The sequence below is a fragment of the Acipenser ruthenus genome, chromosome 2 (assembly GCF_902713425.1).
Source record: "Acipenser ruthenus chromosome 2, fAciRut3.2 maternal haplotype, whole genome shotgun sequence".
Classification (NCBI taxonomy): domain Eukaryota; kingdom Metazoa; phylum Chordata; class Actinopteri; order Acipenseriformes; family Acipenseridae; genus Acipenser; species Acipenser ruthenus.
The window spans coordinates 29994317-30014767 of record NC_081190.1 but is presented as its reverse complement, the minus strand read 5'-3'; the positions used below and the strand labels follow the sequence as shown (position 1 = coordinate 30014767).

General features: G+C 36.6%; 1 protein-coding gene across 4 annotated transcripts in view; it reads left to right on the top strand.

Annotated features, from left to right (window-relative positions):
• LOC117971244 (A-kinase anchor protein 2-like) overlaps nucleotides 1–20451 on the top strand; it is a 172904-nt gene that overhangs the window by 143315 nt on the left and 9138 nt on the right. For all 4 annotated transcript variants that reach the window (XM_058993772.1, XM_058993774.1, XM_058993768.1 and 1 more), the window contains 2 exons: nucleotides 13731–16008; nucleotides 18849–19039. In XM_058993772.1, coding sequence (XP_058849755.1) covers nucleotides 13731–16008; nucleotides 18849–19039 — 2469 coding nt within the window. The remainder of the gene's footprint in view (nucleotides 1–13730; nucleotides 16009–18848; nucleotides 19040–20451) is intronic.

The window sequence follows — 20451 nt, the reverse complement described above, 5'->3', positions numbered from 1 at the left end:
GAATCATGGGCTCAGGGTAACGTACATTAAAAACCAGGGACACTGAAAATAATACTTTTCTAACTAGTTTTATATTGCTGTATACCTGTATATTCAAATTTAAAAGCTTACTAATTGATTTGGTTGTGCAGTACAATATTGCTAAAATGTGCTATTATTAGATAATAGAAATAGTGGCATGAATATACACATTTAAATTATCTTAATCCAATGAATACATATTTTTATAAGAACTGTTTTACTAGATTTAAGCTTTTTTAATGCTACTGTTAATATGTTGCTTCCTATTGAATGAAGCATTCTTTTCTGTATTAGGAAACTACACTGGAAGCTGTTTCAAGCATCAACTCCTGTCTGCTTCAAGTTGAATTCTGATTCTATTCCCTTTGTGCTAGAATGACCCTCATTTGTTGTACTACTGTTCAATATAAATGCAATATAAAGTAGCTGTAGTATCATTACATGCATTGAATGTCATTCATAAAGCTCACAGCTGTAGTGTTCCACAATCATATTTGGTGTTCCTTGTTTAGCTATCAATGCAAGTTTATCACAAATCAGCCCTTGTTGCGTGTCCAGTTTTATTTACATTCCTTGAAACCTGTTTGCCACTGTGAAATGCTACAGTGTAAATGCTTCCATTGCTATAATACAGCAGTTAAAGTGTAGTGTACTGTACCTGTGTAGTATGTGGACAATTTTACTGTGATTCTCTGCTGCTTTTGATAATCACTTCAGTTCTTTTTAGGGCCCTCGTTCAAAAATGGGGGCTCTAATCGTGTCTGTCTTTTTGTCCATCTGTACATGTGTCTCTCTGTCAAACTCTATGTGGTGAACACATTAACAGCCTTGTTTCTGCACCAATCTTCACCAAACTGCTGTATATAATTCTAGCCTCCTATAGCCATCCCAGCTGGCATTTGGCTAAACTCTGATAAAATCTTGATTTTATACAAATATATGTTTGTTTGTTTTTTTATCTTTCCGGTACTGTGCAATTATTACATGATTATGAGAGCCCTCTGTATCTGACAAACATTTACCATTTTCAAATATTCTTTCGTGGATACTGAAATGTTCTTTCTTTTTTTAACTTTAACTTGTGGAATTTGTTTTATTGTATAGTACTATTTTTTTTTTATCAGAACACCGATGAAGGCACTGGCTGAAACGTTTGTCTAAGTGACTTAGTTTCCAATAAGTTTTACCATGTATAGTACGGTCAAATAACGAGGGAGCCCTACACTGCAAACTGTCATTAATTATTTGCTGCAGTAGTTAATTGTCCCATTAGTTGGCGATGCCTGTTGTATAAATTTCCACTTTGTCATATAGTCAGCCTTTTAAATGCAGTAAATAAATAGAAAAACAAACATTACTGGAGGGTGGAAGGAGTGCCAAGTTTAAAAACCAAGGTGTTTTCATCTGTGAAACAGAAAAAGCACTAAGTTGAAGCATTTTAGATTCTGCTCTGTAGTAATCCACATGTACAACATGGGTAGTGAAAATAAGAGGTTCCTCTCCAATTTACCAATGTATTTCAGGAGATTAAAACAAGTCTAATCTCTCTAGTGCATGCATGTCTCATTACTGCTTGTAAACTTTTGGCAGGGTTACGTGGGGCAGTGAGAGGGGATCATGTGGTTTGTTTCTGATTTGTTTCTGTCAGAAGGATGTTTTTTCCTCTGTTCAATATCATACAGCAATTAGTGATATCTGTTGGGGCAAGAGGTAGCCATAGTAAAGCTTTGGTTTCAGTGAAGCAACTTTTTGCCAATGCTCACTCCTGGTAAAGCAGTAGATGGCTTGTCTCCATTTCTCACTAGAGCAATCTGAACAAAAGATTAGGCACTGGGAGACATGACATGAGACCCAAACAATTAGTGGTCTTGCTTTGTTTGGTGAAGCAATTCTGGCTCAGATTTGTGTACTGAGTAAGCACGAGATAATTTCGCAGACAATCAGCACCTAGTTTATTTTGTTTATTTAGTTATTGCCATTGTCTTAAACATTTTGCCAACAAAGTTCTTAAAAGTCTGACTTTAAATCAGTGAGACCTGCTGTAATTCATGCCTAATGTGCATGGCTAAGCATTTACAGAAAGCATTTAATACAGTTAGCATTTCAGCTTTCATGGAACTGAAACACTTTATATTCATTTGTTCTACCTATGCTACAGTATCTCAATACTTGGTTTACACTGTGGAGCTTTTGGCATTACAATGGCATACTGAAAATGGTATTAACCTATGTACCCGTTAAGGATGACAAGCTATTTATGACACCTGTTATTTGTATGCCTGAGCAATAGGATCTGCTAAAATGTCTGCTGGGAAAGAAAATGAAACTGGTGACAGATAAAGATGTACAGCTTTGGGGAAATTAGTCAAGAAGTGATAGTAGCCATCCTTTGGATGAAACATACTGTAAAATCGAGGTCATATTGTAAGTGACTGCAGCAGCAGTTGTGACACTCTTCAACCCCCCCCCTTCAATCTGCTTACTTAAATTTCATCTTTACATTTAAAAAAATGACATAAATTAGGGGAAATATGTTAAAATAGAGAGCTATTAATATAACCAGGGGTTGTTGTTATTATTATTATTATTATTATTATTATTATTATTATTATTATTATTATTATTATTATTATTTATTTTTCAAACAAAAAACCTTGACAGTTGAAAGATTGTTGCTAAAACAGCTTTCATCATAAACATTGGCTTCAGAAAATCTGTCTACATTTTGTGCATACTGTACATACTGTACTGGTTGCTTATCTTTTTACTCAGCCATTTAAAATCTTAAAAGTCTCTGTGCTAACTGTCAGACAGATCTACTGTGATTCTTAGACTTGTCGGGCATGTTTACAAAACTTGTTTACAAAGAACTTTATCGCTGAATCTGGTGGAGTAGCCTGACAGTTTAGTAAAAATAAAACCACAGTAAACATCAGGAAATTGTTATTGGTTGAGGGAAAACAAAGTAATTCAGTGATCCAGAACTCATAAATTAGCGGTACACACTCTTAGTTCCATGGTCTGATGCAAATCAACGTGGAATTTTATGAGCCTCAAAGGCCTTTTGAACTGAGCTAGAAATCATGATGTCTTTTTTGTCACACAGAAAGGAGTGAAACTCCCTAAAACTGTAACACATACTTGAACTGTGATGTCTAGCTGCTACACGCTGCTGTTGTCCCTTTGGTTTTGTCTCAGGGAACTGTTACAGTGACATAATGCTTTGAGTTGTCTGAGCTGAAGAGAAAGGAGGAGATGCTGGAGAAGGGGTGGGGTGTAAAAGGGGGCCTTTGTGTGAATGGGCTGGAAGGAGGGAAGCTCTTCCTTCACCAGCCCCCAAACCTATGACATCATTGCCTGCAAAAAGGCAGGGAAGGAATTTGACTTGAGGAACCAGAGAAGGAGGCATTGTAGAAATAAAAGTCACTCTACACTGGAGCTTGAAAACAGCAATACTGGGTAAGCCTGGTTCACTGTTTTACAATCAGTTAAAAAAGTCGTGTGTTGTTAAGAAAGTGATATATGTGATGTTTATGCCTTAAATCGTAAATGATGCTTCTTCTCTTTTACCTTAAAAAGAAAAAAAAACAAGATTTCTAAACAATTCTATTGTACATCAGCATAACTTTCAGTAATCTTATATTTGGTATTTTCTTTAATACACGTGGTAAAAATACAGTATATAAAATTGCAATGTACTGAGTGGAATGCTGTGACTTTCTGATTGCTGCACTTCGGATATCTTAATTTGCCTACATAAGCCAGAGATGCTAAAGTCAGCCTCTCAAATAAATGCAATAGGACTGATAAATGCATGGTTTATATGTCCTAGAACTAAAGGCAAACATAAAAAATCTATGTAATTGTAGTAAAGTGAAGACATAGACATATATATGAGATATATATGTGTGTTTAAATGCTTGCAGGGATAACTTAAGTGAACTAAGTGGTATTGACCCCAAAACCATAATTCCTGTAATATGTGTGGATTATATGACCTATATATCATTTTTAGTCTGTGACTCAGCATTTTAAACAGTATTTTCTTCACAAAACTACTCAATTTAGTACTTAAAACTATAGCTTTAACAATAATTAAAGGACAGTATTACTAATGGTAATCAAAAAGGTCACAGTTTAATTAAATGGGCACTTTTGTATTACCTATTTATAACTAGCGTACTATTTACAAAAACAGTATCAGTTTTAAGTCATCAACCGATACCATAGAGACAGGATTAAAATAAAATGTGATTACCATTGACAATACTTTTTATTGTAAGATCCTACTGTATATTTGTATACTTTTTTATACATTCAGAAATAGGTTATGTATAGACACTGGGGTAAAAGTATAAATAGGTAGTTTTAATACAGATTGTATGATTGAAAGATTGTATATTTAACTGCATATTTAAAACATTTGCTAGTACCATAGTAAGCAACATTTTTTTATTTCCTTCAAATAAATTGTTACCCGAAAGATTAAAAAAGTTGAAGCAACATTAATTCAAACAAACGTTGTCTTTATCCATGCTATTTTAGTATTCCCAATGGTGACATGAGCATTGGAAGTTATGGCTGAGCATATAGTTTGAAATATTCTTCTGTTACTCACTCTTTGTGACTCACATTTAGCACTGCATAATGCCTCAGTCAATGTCTGGTTATCAAAACCGATTATTAAAAGCAGCTGAATTCACAGGAGGAAGTTAAATCTGTCAAACCACTCACAAATCAACAGAGCTGAACACACTATTCTGAATTTTAGCAAAAACGGCAGACAGGGACCGTTGTAGAGGACATTTTAAAATGGAGGACTTGTGTTCCTGTTATGGAACTTAATTAGGGTAGTCATTCAGAAACCCCACCAGACTAACATCTCTTGGTATCTGAAAGAGTTAACCCCGTGACACCTAAACAGCTTCCAGATGTAGGGTGAAAGCTTTGTAATGAAGCGATTTCACAATGCTGAGTTGTGACTTCTCAATGGCATGCAGTGTTCTTTTTCAGAGAGAAATACACGGGTAGACTACTGTTGCAGCCAACAACAATTTACAAATATAAAAATCGAAAGGGGAGGCCTGTAACTCAACAGCACGCACATCTATTTGCGATTCCTGTTTAATTAAGAACACAGAGATAATTAAATCCCCATCCGTCAGCACCAGACTCACACACCAGGTCATATGTTACTACCTCAGGACAGCCAAGGCATGCAGAGAATGTGAAAGCAACCCACCTGATGGTCTTCTATATAAAACTTATTGGTTTAATATGCAGTTTTAGAAAAGGAAAAAAATGACTATTTTTTTTTTTTTTTTGAGATCTCAGGTTGAATGTGATGTATTGTTAGCCTATGCCCCATTTAATGATCTAAGAATTCCTGGAATTTCCTCATTTATTTGAACGGAAACCTCTGTCTGACCCACTTTGATGGGAAAATGATTTGGCGTTTGTGGGGGTGATGGTCAACATATGCCTTAAAATGACAAATTCAGTGGGATAAATTCAGTATGTTGTTGTCTTAGGAATTATTTGATTGAGGAATCTGGAGTCTGTGACTTATTAAAATGTGTTTCAGTAGGCCAAATACTATATGTTGTCCTTTTCTTTTGAGTTTCAGCAATGGAGTTGTTTTTGAACTCAATAAACTCAGTATGAAATTATTTAGCAATATCTGTAGAATTTGTGATGAATCTTGGTTTAGACATTTTTACCTCAGTTTCTTGGTGTTAATGTGTTGATGAAGATAGTAAACAGCTCATTTCTCAACCTGACCCCTTTTTATTGCACCTCAGAATTTAAGATTGAGATTTTAAAGTCACATATTCTCAAGCATAATTTCCTGCTTATTACACCAGTAATGACATTTTCTTGGGACATTTTCTAGTAAATTTGATTACACATAGCTAGGGCATTTGTTACAAGAAGTTCTTGAACATACTCTCCACGGAGATTACACCACCAGACAAAATGATTCAGTGTTATTTACAGTAAATGCTTTGCGGGTGGTTTCACAGTGCTAGTCCCCATATTTGGAGCACTGAAAATAGCAGTGTGTGTATTTTACCGCCCTCTAAATATATATCATTTATATATTTAACTCTGTACAGCACATTCAAACTGAGATTCAACACCAGTGGAGTCCTGCTTATAACCAGTTTACAGATGGACACAATCATAAACCAAGGGGGTCATGTGACTTGCTGATGGTTTACACAGTCAGTAAATAGTGATTTGAACTAATTACCTCCAGTATCTCTGACATTTCCTCATGAACCTCATCTTTAAATTATACTGTAAAATGTAACTATACTAGCATTCTAAACTGCAGCATGGTAGCCTGAGTGTTAGATGTAATGAGATAACAAGTAGCTGGTGATTCAATGTTTATCTTTAACTTGATGCTTTGTATATAAATGTTCTACATGCAGTAAATGCTACATAGTTTGACTACAAAGCACTACACAATACCAGTAGCTTAGTGGCTATTTTATACATTAGAGAACGCTCACGCAACCCAGCAATATATTGTATATAGAAACGATGCAGGCAGTTTAAATGTACTTTTAAATACTGTAGTTATGTTTAGCAAAGGAGATCAGGTTTTATTTTAGCATACCCTTTTATTAGTTTATCAAAAGGGAACAGATATAAACTAATCATTAACTCAAAATGAACAATGTTTGTTAATGTGTTAAGCTAGTTTTTAATACACCAAAAAAAATGCCCCTTAAAATAGTGAGACAGAATCACTTTTTAGAGTTAATACCCTGCTTTGGTAACAGCTTTGCATATTACTTGATGCCTAGCTCCTGTCATACTTAAAACAGCTTAGCACATCAGCATTAGCAAAAAATAAATTAAAAAAAAAAAACATCTTTGAACATACTTGAACAGTCAGGATAATGCAGTCTTTAGTCAGCTAATTTCAAGGGGAAAGAAACACATTCTGCTTGTAAAAGCATGCAAGGTGTTGGATTGACAGTTCTGAAGATGAAAGAGTTTTGTTTATCCAATGAGCAGGTTCAGTTTGGGTAGTCATTCTGTTAACTATTCCAGGGTGCCTCTTGCCACTACTGTATATCTCTGCTGGGCCCTGGAGGGACCACTCTCAAATGACCACTAGACTACCAATAAATGTACCAACTATGAGGTTTTGATTTCAGTGTTCACTGGGCATAGGCCCTTAATTCCACTGGAGAGAAATTTAATTTAATCCTGTTGCCACTGGGATACAGTATAATTAATCTACAGTAGTCCATTAATCTATTCGACATCCAACTATATTTTGACACAATATATAAACTATATATTTTTTAATGCAGTACAGAAATAGATAAGAGGATCTAAGGATGAAAGGCGGTTGCAGGATTGAATAATGTAGGTAGATAATATAACTGTGCATGGAAATATGTCAAGCTTTCTGCTGGAGAAATATGAGGTAAAAAAAACTGGCAAGATGTATTACTGGGCAAGCTTTTTATACTACCCAATATGGTTTGAACAATAATCTGATTTTAAATAACTAGTGCATTGGCAATAGGTTAAGTATTCTCTTATACTTGCTATGGTTGTAGGTCATAATATGGTGATAGCTATTATGTAATTTGTATACCTTTGAAGTGGGTATCCTCCATATAAAGGCATTTCACTGTTAAGACACCACTATTCAATCAGACATAAGTACATTTTTTCTCAGCCATTTGGAGGACATACAAAATGGTTTCTAATGTATGACTATCAAGGCTCTTTATTTTCAGAAAAATTACAAGCTATCACTCAAAATGTGGCCTCCCCAAAAATAATGATTTATACCAATCAATTGGTAACTGCTTTCGGTAGATATGTTTATGTAAATAATTATTTTTTGTACAAAAAGAGTAAGAAAGACTTTTTGTAAGAAAGTCTGAGTCAACATGTCTGAGCCATCGTGTAACAGGGAACAGAAGCAAGTGAGATCTACATGAATGATTTAGATTCTGGTATAGTAAGCAAACTTGTTAAATTTGCAGACGACACAAAAATAGGAGGAGTGGCAAACACTGTTGCAGCAGCAAAGGTCATTCAAAATGATCTAGACAGCATTCAGAACTGGGCAGACACATGGCAAATTACATTTAATATAGAAAAGGGTAAAGTACTGCACGCAGGCAATAAAAATGTGCATAATAAATATCATGGGAGATACTGAAATTGAAGAAGGAATCTATAAAAAAGACCTAGGAGTTTATGTTGACTCAGAAATGTCTTCATCTAGACAATGTGGGGAAGCTATAAAAAAAAGGCCAACAAGATGCTTGGATATATTGTGAGAATTGTTGAATTTAAATCAAGGGAAGTAATGTTAATAACTTTACAATGCATTAGTAAGACCTCACCTAGAATATTGTCTTCAGTTCTGGTCACCTCATTATAAAGAGGATACTGCTGCTCCAGAAAGAGTGCAAAGAAGAGCAACCAGAATTATCCCGGGTTTAAAAGGCATGTCGTATGCAGACAGGCTAAAATAATTGAATCTATTCAGTCTTGAACAAAGAAGACTACGCAGTGATCTGATTCAAGCATTCAAAATCCTAAAAGGTATAGACAATGTCGACCCAGGGGACTTTTTTGACCTGAAAAAAGAAACAAGGACCAGGGGTCACAAATGGAGATTAGATAAAGGGGCATTCAGAACAGAAAATAGGAGGCACTTTTTTACACAGAGAATTGTGAGGGTCTGGAACCAACTCCCCAGTAATGTTGTTGAAGCTGACACCCTGGGATCCTTCAAGAAGCTGCTTGATGAGATTCTGGGATCAATAAGCGACTAACAACCAAATGAGCAAGATGGGCTGAATGGCCTCCTCTCGTTTGTAAACTTTCTTATGTTCTTATGTTCTTATGTTCTTATGTTCTTAATATTACCCTAGATATTTACTCTGAAAACCATGAAGTTGTTTATCTGCACAGATTTTCATCAATTTTCCCCCCATGCAACAAATATTATATAAAATAAAAACTAAAATAAGGGCCTTGATTACCATTAGTGTGCTACTAGTATAAACTATGTTTGTAGAAATGTGGCCAACATTGTCTTAAATGTTTAATATGCCTTTTGTGAGCCTCGTGTTTCTTTAAAGAGGAGCCTGACAGTTCATAACCTAGCTCTTCCCTGCTGTGTTCCTAATGCATTCAACCTCCACAGGATGTAAAAATCATGAACTGGCCTAGTGAGAATAAAGTTTAGATCAAATGATGTATTTATTGTTACTGTGCTTGTAATAATTAAGTGGCAATTAGTAATATATAAATGGTGGTATTTTTAATAATTTAAAATATTTTTCACAGCAAGAGGTGGTCAGAAATAAGTGAACAACTTGATTAAGTATTTTGAAAACAGCACACCCCAACAGTATTCACAAATCCATATAGAGAGACTGTATTCCCTTTGACTATTAGTGTTGTCTCATGTTTTGACTTTCGGACACCTGTCTTCATGTCCTTGATAAAGGAAAATTGAGTTTTCCTTCACTCATCACTCATGGAATTGTCACATTAAAAGATTCCAAGAGGTCAGTAGGGCCAAGGCGGGGCAAGGTTTGGGTTTGACCAAAAATTGGTTTGTTTGTGTTTTATTCTTCAGAGCAATGAAGCATGATGGAAAAACATAGCACAGCCCGGTTGTGAACTATGAAATAGTCAATAGCTCATTAGTCACCCTGTCATCCCCATTGTATGTGGATCCTGTCGCGTGAACAAGCTGAATTGAAAGTCTGCATAGTAAATTTGAAGCTACTGATTATGGAGCAAGGCTATGTAAAGGGATAATAAGTGTTTGCTCAGCTGAAGACCCCTCAGAAATGCAATAAGTAATTTGAATCTATTAATCAATCAATAAACCGGTATTATTTATATAATGCCTTTCACGATAAATCACCCCAAAGAGCTTTACAAAGATAAAACACTGATAAATAGTAAAAGTAGCAATAAGCAATACAAGTGAACAACACAATAAAAAATAAGAACAATAAAATAGAGGGATTGAGTGAAATATATACAGTACCGTATTCCTTCGAATTTAAGAGCTGCGCTTTTTAAACCATTTTTTGGTTCTCAGAAATGGCCTGCGTCTTAAATTCGAATACAATGCGAATATACAGTGCGCAGCACAATAAACAAGCTCCGTGGTTAATCTGCAACAGCACCGTTTCGTTGTCAGTTTTGTACGATACAACAGCATAATTTAGGTTGTAGTTGTATCTTTGCAAATGCATATTTATTTGATGTTTTATTTTTTCCTCAAATTCTGGGTGGTAAATTTGGGCTGCGTCTTAAATTTGAGGGCACTTTAAATTCAAAGGCTATCAGGATTGCTATCCAATGATTTTTTAAACCATTGATTTTTGGTTTTAGTGCTTTGCAATCCTGAGTAGTGGAAATGATTCAAGAGGCCTGTGGAAGACTGGTTTCTGTTGAAATCCTCTGTCAAATGACAACTGCTCATTCTGCCAATTGATTAGTATTTTTCAATTCAATAAGAATTTTGTCTACATTTTTTTTTTTTAGTTATTTTAGGTAAATATGTTGTACATTGTATTTACTAACTAATTATAAAGTTAGTGCTGCAGATAAACTATAGCCCAGTGAATTGTAGGCGAAGATGCAACTTGTATTACTGATTGGTGGAAACAAATGGTATTTTAAATATAATGACAGTAACCACTTACAATCTTACAATGGCTGTCCTTAACCCTGTGGAACCCATGATATATTATCTTTTATCCTCCCTTTGCCACCCATATTGCCTGGATAAGCACTAATGGTACTAGCTTTAAAGAAGTGTATCTCATTCATAGTGAGGGAGTTTGTTGGTCCATTGAGGATTACCTAGTCTGGAAAAGTAAATCTGGCATGCTTCTGTGAAGCTTGATGAATTTACAGATACTGTCTTCAAAATGTCTGGTAGTAGAGCAGACTCATTTAAAGTACGAAACAGACGTCAGTAAAATTCTGAAATGCTGTTGTGTTTTATTATAAAATGCATTTTAAAGTTATTTTATTGAAGGAAAAAAATGCCTTTTTTTACCATGCATCTACTAGATGCATGCAAATGCTTTCAAATGCTTTTACCCTGCTTTACAATGTTTGCCTTTAAGAGACAATTAGATCAATCAGAAACCATACACTAAGCTGTCACCTATGGTATGTGGTCACTTGAAAAAAGTAAAGTAATGTCTGTACATCGGGTCATGGGTCACTTATATTGTAAAGGCTTGGGCGCTGGTGTGTGAATGAAGTGTCAGTGACAGGGGGAATGATTTCAGAGGCAAAACCGCAATTCAGTTAGTCCAGTTTCCAATGGTAAATTGTGGTGTTATCTGCTAGAGGGTCTTGAGAAGATTAATGTGCAGTTTCCCTTCAGAGAACCTTATCCAAATTAGAGTTGGGGGTCTGTACAAATGACAGATTAAACACATTTAATCAACAATAGACCATCTTAGCTGCAGATATTACACAGACACACACACACACACACACACAGAAATGATTCTGATAAGAGCACCATCCTTGTCACGCCTGTGCTTTCTATGTACAAACCGCTGGAAATAAGAAGTGACTGTGTATACCAAACCCATTTTGCTGTGAAACTGTATCAGATGACAGGCTCAACCTGACAGCGTAGTTTGCAGATAGCTCTGATTAACGTGTCAGAGACCAGCTATGGAAATAAGAATATTGCCATACCCCATTTAACACCTTGATTCCTAATAGCAAACACAAATAAATGCACAATATGGGCTATGAAGTAAAAACACATAATAAAAATATAAAAATAAACTTTTGTGAACTATTCAGCTAAAATCTTAGTGCCATTCACTTTGTTTTTAACAAAATAAAACAATGTAGAGTCCTATTATCCGTTTAATCTTCCTACAGGCTGAAATATGTATATTAGGCAACCAATGCAAGATTACTTTGAAGGGAGTGCAAAGTTTGCCAAAAAAAAAAAAAATTCTGAATCAATAAATCTAGCATGAATGTATTTATTGACATATTTGTGCCAGGACAAAGTCCAGCTGATAAAACGGTGTCATGTGATGCACAAACACATGTATCATACTCCATTTACAAAATGTACATCTCGTGGGAATAGGAGGGTTTTTATTATTGTTTTTAGTTTTAATTCTGATGTATTTATTTTCCAAAAGGGAATTTCTATTCACTCAAAGAAAACTGAAAAAGAAAAATGATTGGGTGTTGTCTGGTAAAGTACCAGCAGTAAAACTTTATAATCAGCTTTGCACATTCCTATTTTCTGAATTGTATTGAGAACAATATATAACCATACATGTGGCCTGATTACATGTACTTTTTATTATCAATTAAAAAAATATTAAATGTCCTTGCTTTTGCATTTTAACTTAAATACAATGCTCTGCTCTGTTTTGCTCGGGGTAAATTGTTGTTGAAGTAAAATGCAAAAACAAAACAAAAAAAAGGCGGGAGGGGTGTTGCTTTTCTGAAAGGATCTATTGACAACACTTGTTTATAAAGTGTTTATAAACACTCTCTTAAGTTAAAAAGTGTTTTCATGTATGATAATACATTATTGTAATAAATGCCTCTCAAACAGCTGAAAACAATTGGAAAAGTTAAATCGAAAGGGTCTTAAAAAATAGTCCTAAGCAAAACATTCCTTAAAGCTTTGTTGTTAATATGTCCCAGTGTGAAAATCAAGATCACTGGGGCCTTTTCTCAAGAATACAGTCAGTAATTTACAGTTTTGTTTTTTTTGTTTGTTTTTAAAGGTGAAAACTAATTTTACAAAACTAGAACCAAATCAACCTAGAGGTCTAATAAACATGCACAAGTTGTTTTTTCACCTTGTTAAATTGAAAGGGAGTTTAATATTTATAACATAACTAAAATGAGGATGTATTATTATATGTACACATATATATGCCTGAATAAAAAAAAGCCAGTTTTTTTTTATCACTTTGCTGTTAACATCCTGTTAATAATGTTTAACCCTGTCAATAAAAGAGCAAGGAGGAGGCTGGGATATAATTAAGATATTTGGAAACTAATATTTGTATTGGTTGAGTAAAGGTTCTAAAAAGGGTGCTAAACTGTTTCTAAATTAAATTAACAAAAATTGGTGTAAGCAAGGGCTGCCAATCCACAGCTCCCGAACACTGGCCAAGCAGCCATTTATATTGGTTACAGGGAGGATTTTCAGACCATAAATGTGGGTCACCTACCTTGCATTCTGGCATCAACAACTGTGGCAGAGAGAGTATTTAAGATGTGATGTCTGCTAGTGATTCAGAAGTGTGACCTATTTAGAGGCTTTCTAGTGCTGCTATAATTAACACAGACTAGCTGGCTAACCGGTGTGGTGTTTATGATAAAATACAATAATATTTTGTGCATGATTTGTATCCTTTCTCGAGGCCTTTTAGAGAAGTAAATAATTTGAATTATAATTGTATGTATATACAGGTATGTGCAGTATATATTATTTGTTTATTCACAGATATAAGGATATTGACATACCTTGAGATTTTGGTTAAAGAAGATCCATTTACGTTGTTAGCAAACAATCAATCCAAACTTGTATGAACACACATCCTTTCACTGAGCTTTGTACAGTAAAATAATTCTCCCTGTATTGTTAGCATTTACATTTCTAACACAAATGTTATATTTTCTTCTTTTAGAAATCTTCCTCCAAAAGCCCAGAGGATGACAGTAAATTAAAGGAGAGAGGCTTAAAGAGTGTCAGTTTCCTGGATTCTGTCGGCATAATCTCTGGAAGCAAACACAAAATGGAATTTGAAGCCCCTTTTTCAGAATCCCAGTCGGAGAACCATCATGGCTGCTTTCCTACCAATGGTCAAAATGGCTTGAAAACCAGACACGAGTCACTGGACAGTGATGTCGCCAAGGAGATCCAATATTTGGATGAGGTCCTGGAAGCCAACTGCTATGACTTGGCTGCAGAGAACCCTTTTAATGGAACATCCTCTCCAGAACCAAATACAATCACAGTTGATAGCTCTGGATCATCAGTCTACGTTTCAGGTGAATCTTCGCCTACCAATGAAGTAATAGTGATAGGCAGGAAGCAGGCAGAAGCTACTTTTTTAGAGGACCAGGATACCAACCAAGTGAGACCCAATGGTCACAATTTAATTGAGGAGTCTAATTCCTACATGCCCCAAAGGGTGTCTGGTGAGCCAACCTTAACAACTATCAAGAAAGAGGCCAAGTTTGAGCTGCGGGCTTTCCAGGAGGACAAGCCATCTAAGCTCTTTGATAGTAGTTTAGAAAAGACAAACGTTCGAATAAAGAAGATTCGTCCCACAGAGGAGGTGGCAGAACTGGAACGGGAGCGGAGAGAGCTTATCAGGAGCCAGGCTGTAAAGAAGAATCCGGGTATCGCCACAAAATGGTGGAACCCACCCCAAGAGAAGGCAGTAGAGGAACAGCTAGAGCCTGACCAGCTGGAGTCACATAAAAAGTATGAAGAACGCAAGCAGAGAAAGCCTCAAGCAGTAAGTGTGCCACCAACGTCACCCAAGCAGACATCAGCCCCCTTTGTGCCACCAGAGCCCATGAACATCAACAAGGAAGCCATAGTGACAGAACAGATTGACTTCTCAGCAGCCAGGAGACAGTTTTTAATGATGGAGCCCACTAAGCAGCCTAGCGCTCCAAGGAGAACTGTGGCTCCCAAACTGTTTTCAGCCAAGCCGTTTTCCAAAGCACCCCAGCCGGCCCAAATGGAGAGGCCAGTGAGCTTAATAACAGTGACAGGGTCTGTTCCTAGCCAAGGCCAGGCTATGCAGGACAATGAAGTGACCACAATCAGAGCTGAGAAAATATATTATGTACCAGATGATCAAGACGTAGATGAAAAGGAATCGTTAGATGTTTCACCAAGTATAGCAGATAATGGATTGGAAGAGGAGCAGGTTACCAAAACATGGGAAGAAGACGGAGATTTCAAATGCGCCAGAGCAGTGATGACTATTCTGAAAGAGGAAGATCATGATATGTCATATCCATATCCACAGTCAGTTAATGTCTCCTACCATCCGGAAGAGCTTGACTCTGGCTTGGATGACCTGTCTCTCAGATCACAGGACACCACAGTGTTAGAAACCTTGTCCAATGATTTCAGCATGGATAACGTGAGCGATAGTGGTGCTTCAAATGAGACAATGAATGCCTTCCTGGAGAACTCAATGGGAGATTTCTCTCTGCCATCTACTCCACAAGCCATGACTCCTGTTGACTGCAAAATGGAAGGGGGGGCCAAATCACCAAGTGAGCACAGCATTTCCCCACTCCAGTCCACCTATCAAGGTGCCGTGCTGACAGAGGAGCAGTTGGAGTATCATGCAGGGATTCTGGTACAAAATGTAATTCAGCAAGCCATTGCTCAGCAGAGCGATGGAAGGGACATTAAAACTCAACAAGCCGTGGAACAACAGCCTTGCAGCCCCACTAAACATGTGAAAGTGGTTGAGCAGCAACCTACTCCTGAAGAAGAAGCCTCCAGGTTTGAGCAACCCCAAGTGTCGTCATCTCCAGTGCAGGAAAATAAGGACATTACGCCAAAGATCTCCGTTGAGAGACTAGACCTTGGGGACAGCTTCCAGCACCCCCTGGTGGTAACTTCCAGTCAGCCTACCCCAACAGATGACAGACAGGCGTTCAGCTACTTCAGTAAGTACTCCGAGGCAGCTGAGCTGAGGAGCACAGCCGAGGCCGTGCGAATGCATGAGCCAGAGGTCACCGCTGGGCCTTTCAAGCTCCGCTCTAGGAAGCAAAGAACTCTCTCCATGATCGAGGAGGAGATCCGCGCAGCCCAGGAACGAGAAGATGAGCTGAAGAAACAGCGTCAAAGTCTCAGCACTGCACCAAGCCCTACCAAGAAGAGTGGACCGGGTTTACCCACCAGAACAGTGTTCACCGGGAAGACAGCTCCAGGTAAGCCTTATATTGTCATTAGCTTCAAATATTTTTTTACTGTGCCCTTGCCATTTTTATGTTTGCAGTCAACCTTGATTTTTTTGTGCGTTCAGGTTGTTTCCTTAGTTCAGGAACTGCTCTTCTTTTATAGTTTCCCCCTTAGACATCTGAAACCCAGCCTAGATCAGCTAAAGTGTCTATATGGAAAATGGGGACAGTAAAAACCTAAAAACTTAATTTGAAGCTACTTACTCTTCAACCTTAAAAATAATAAGCTTGCAGTTTTCAGCTTTGTCCATGCATATAATATCTATAATTTTTCTGGAGGCATGTCTGTACAATATTTCCAATCCTGTGTTATTATGCTGTGTCTGTTATGTGTTACCAGTTATTTTGCATCAGTCACTTTATTGTCAGAGTTATTGCAACCTCTGGTGGACAGTTAGCATACTCCAATGCAGAATAATGATATAGAGTGATGCGTACTCTCCCGACTATATATTTCATTATTATTTCATAAGCTATCAGAAATAAAACTTTGTTAAAAAAAAAAAAAAAAAAATGAACAGCTGGATTTTTTATTTTATTTTAATATGCTCTTAGCCACGTTACTTTCTAAGTATTCTCTCTGTACTGTACTATTCATTTCCACAGGAGTGTTGGTTTGGTGTTTGCAATAATATTTAACCTTTTTGTAGAAATTCAGTCTCTACAGCTGAATATTTCATTATGATAGAGTGGTTTGGATTGTGGGTCAGTTCGGTCTATCGGCTTCCTGATAAGCAAGTGTCTACAGCTATGCCAAAAGTTTAACATCACTCTATAGAATTAATTACTTTTGCTTCATGAAGTCGAGTGAAACTTGCTGAATAATGTTAAGTACATATTGAATTACAGACCGCTTTGTAGTTTTCCATATACAAAACTTTTGGCCATAGCTGTACTGTAACTGCTTGAGGCCTTTTAACAGTATGTTTATTTATACTGTATACAAAATACATGATGGTAGTTCATATTCTATATAAATTGAGTTCCACTGTGAGAATTATGTCACAGCTGGTCAGAGACCTGTTGAGCTGGGTCACATAAAATGCTGGATTTTTTTTGTATTATTATTTTGTGACTTGTTTGTCAGTTGGTAAAAAGATTGGTAAGTGTTTCAAGGCTCCAGAGGTTCAAGTACTCTGCTCTGCAAACTTTTTGTTTTTAATAGGAAACACAGTTGGATACATAAATAAACCTTCCAAATAACAATTGTGTACAAGTTTCTAGCACCTCCGACCTCTTCACAAGAGCTCACTTTTGTTGTGGTGCTCCTGGTGTGGGAATATTCCACAGTCTGCTGTTTAAAAAGGCTCTGAGAACTTTAAGAAAATCAGTTTGAAATGTCAATGTGCCGACACACTAAGGAATAATACTGCTTTACTATTATTACACTTTTTTTTGCTTGGGGTGCTACTCAACTATGAATATACTGTAAGCGCATGATTCTAGGTTAAGTTAGGCCTTTTAGGTTTTGTAACTTAGGCTAGGTCGTTTTTGTCAAAATGTGTTTGTTAATTAACCAGTTATTTTTCATTAAACATAAATTGAACCAAGAAAGGCTTTTTTAACTAGTCCATATTGTCAAGCATAAATTACTGCATTCATATGAAAATCAGTATTTAGTACCCGTATGGTACAAAATTAACTAATTGGATTGATGTTGTCAGAAGTACATCCTGTCTGTCTCATTCCTTGATTGGGGTTTTCTCACCAAGCAGATTAAACATCTGTCTCCTATGTTTCTGGGCCCTGGCACTGGACTGGACTCTTGACCTCTTAATCTGCTATTATCAACTGATTATTATTTATTTATTTATTTATTTATTAGCAGATGCCCTTATACAGGGCGACTTACAGTTGCTACAAAATATCACAGTACAAAGTATCACATTGCAAAATGTCACATTACAGATAAGAGCAGTTATAAAGTACAGTAAAATCAGTAGAAAATAAGATAAAATTCAAATAAGAGCAAAATGGGAGAAATGAGGAAGGGAAACGACAAGGCAGGTAGTAGAGTTTTGGATGAGCTGGAGTGGACGGATAACAGAGGCAGGGAGCTGGCCATGAGGAAAATGCAGTAGTCAAGGTGGGACAGTACCAAGGCCTGAACTAAGAGCTGCATAGAGTAGTTGGTGAGGAAGGGGCGAGTTCTGCATATGTTGCTGAGGAAGAAGCGACAGGAGCGTGCCAGAGTAGAGATGTGCTGACATCGAGGTTCTTGGTGGATCAGGAGGGAGAGTGGGTGGTGGATTCAAATAAGGAACAGAGATAGAGAGATCAGTGGTGGGGGAGGAAGAGGGGGAAGGAGGTCTGATTGATATTTAAATCTTTTATATTTAATAATATTTAAATCTTTATTAGACGACAGTCCTTTCTTAGTCTGTTTAGTGCAGTAGTTAATACATAGGAACCCCCCAACCCCTAGTGAATTGAGAAAGGAGGGTCCTCAGGTTCACAAAAAGGGAACAATACTGCTTCCTCATTCAATTAAAACTAATCTTTAATTGTCACACTCTCGACCTGGGGTCATCACGCTCCAATTGCTCATTCATGCTCATGCAGCATTACTAGTTGGGTCCTACCAATTGTTAAATACATTTTTCAGTGGCATAATTTGTTTTTAAAGTGTTAAGTTGTTAAAAAAAATAGTGCGCTTTTACACCAAGAAAAAAGAGAGCTAGGAATAATCCCTATAGGCTCAATTTACCAACTATTTGTTATACCTTACAATTTTTGCAGGGCATGAAAGTGGTGTCCTTTAAGATGGATTCTGAATGTTGCTTAATCTTCATGTCTACCTTTTGTTGCAGGCAAGATTGAGAAGATTCGCCCTGTACCTCCTGCTTTCCCTTCTGCTGAAGGCCCACTCCCATCCCCACTGCCTGACTTAGGAGGTGAGGATGCTGAGGGCAACCAGCGGCCCAAAAACTACATGCAGACCCTCATGGAAGACTTTGAAACACACAAAACAAAACGACGGGAAAAGATTGACGAAACAAGTGTAAGTCCATTAATTAAAACATACCGTTCCTATATTTGACTTATTAAATTGTCCGTCATGCTAGGGGTCTCTTTTATTAGAATTTGTTAATGCAGCTTTTTCCTAATAAAGCAACACGGTCCAATATAGTCGTATACAACCAGGTACCTCAACTCCAGGGAAATATATACTGATGTATACTGGTATAGTACATATTCACTTTGAAAATGGTTTTGACTCAATTAAGGTTTGTTCAACCAGGGTCATACCAATTGTCAAGTTAACATGCCACTAAATCTTCTGCTCAAGCCTCTCTCTGCTGCTTTTACATTTACAATAACAAGCATAACACTTCTAATGAAGTACAGCACTGTAGCCATGGTGGGGAGACTGTGTCATTAGACCCTGGATCAGCTACATCTTGATTAAGTCACAGCCAGCTCCTCATGGATCATCTGACTTTTAGAAAAAAAAAAAAAAAAAAAACCTGTGTGATTGCCATAGAAAATAAGGCAACTTTGAAATTGGCCTTATAGTCACATACAGTGGGTAAAGCCTTCCAGTTTGCCCCTATCCTTTTAATTATTCCACAAGTCACACAATTTCTGAAAGAAAAAACACTGGTGGTCAATTTAGGACCCTAAAGTCCTTTTACAAAAAAGGTTTCTGACAGTAGTTAGAAACTTATTCAGGAAGACAAACGTTTTGCCTAGTTCCTTTATTATCAGTGTATTTAGTTTCTTGTAAGTTTTACCTTAGAATGTATGATTGTGTATTTTTGAACATATCGATGATTTAATAATGTTATATTTGTTTTGTTTCTCTCTGACAATGTGCCTTTTGCGTTTATTGTATTTTGGTTTAAAAAAAGGACCCAATGTGTTTTCCATAGTATAAACACTGGGGCTGCATCACATTATATAACATAGAATATAGAATAAGCAGAGTTTTATATCAAGGCAGTAGTTTTTACAGTATGAAGTGCACTGTGTTGTGGTGTTCTCATTTGCTACATCTGTGTTGTTTGTTAAATTTAAAAATACATAATGCAGTATCTCCTTTAAAAGTATGTCAGCCTCACTCAATTTGACCATGCTCTCCATTCTTTGTGATAAAATCTTGTATTTACAATATAGATAATGTGCTATTTATAATTATCAGCCAGCATAGCTCTAAAGGTGAATGTTTGCCTCTTTGTAATAGCATTATTAATAATACAATAACTGTTTTGTTTGATACCAAAACAACCTGCCCTTTACTTGTTAGTGGTTACTGAGTGGAATATGACGTTTTAATTGATTTTTATAAACAGGGGCAAGCCAATGAGACAAGCACTCGCTGTTGATATGTGGGTGGAGAATTGTTAAATGTCACGAACTCAGAGCACTGTGGCAGAAAATCTGTTTTAACTACAACTTGTGAACTAAAATCCA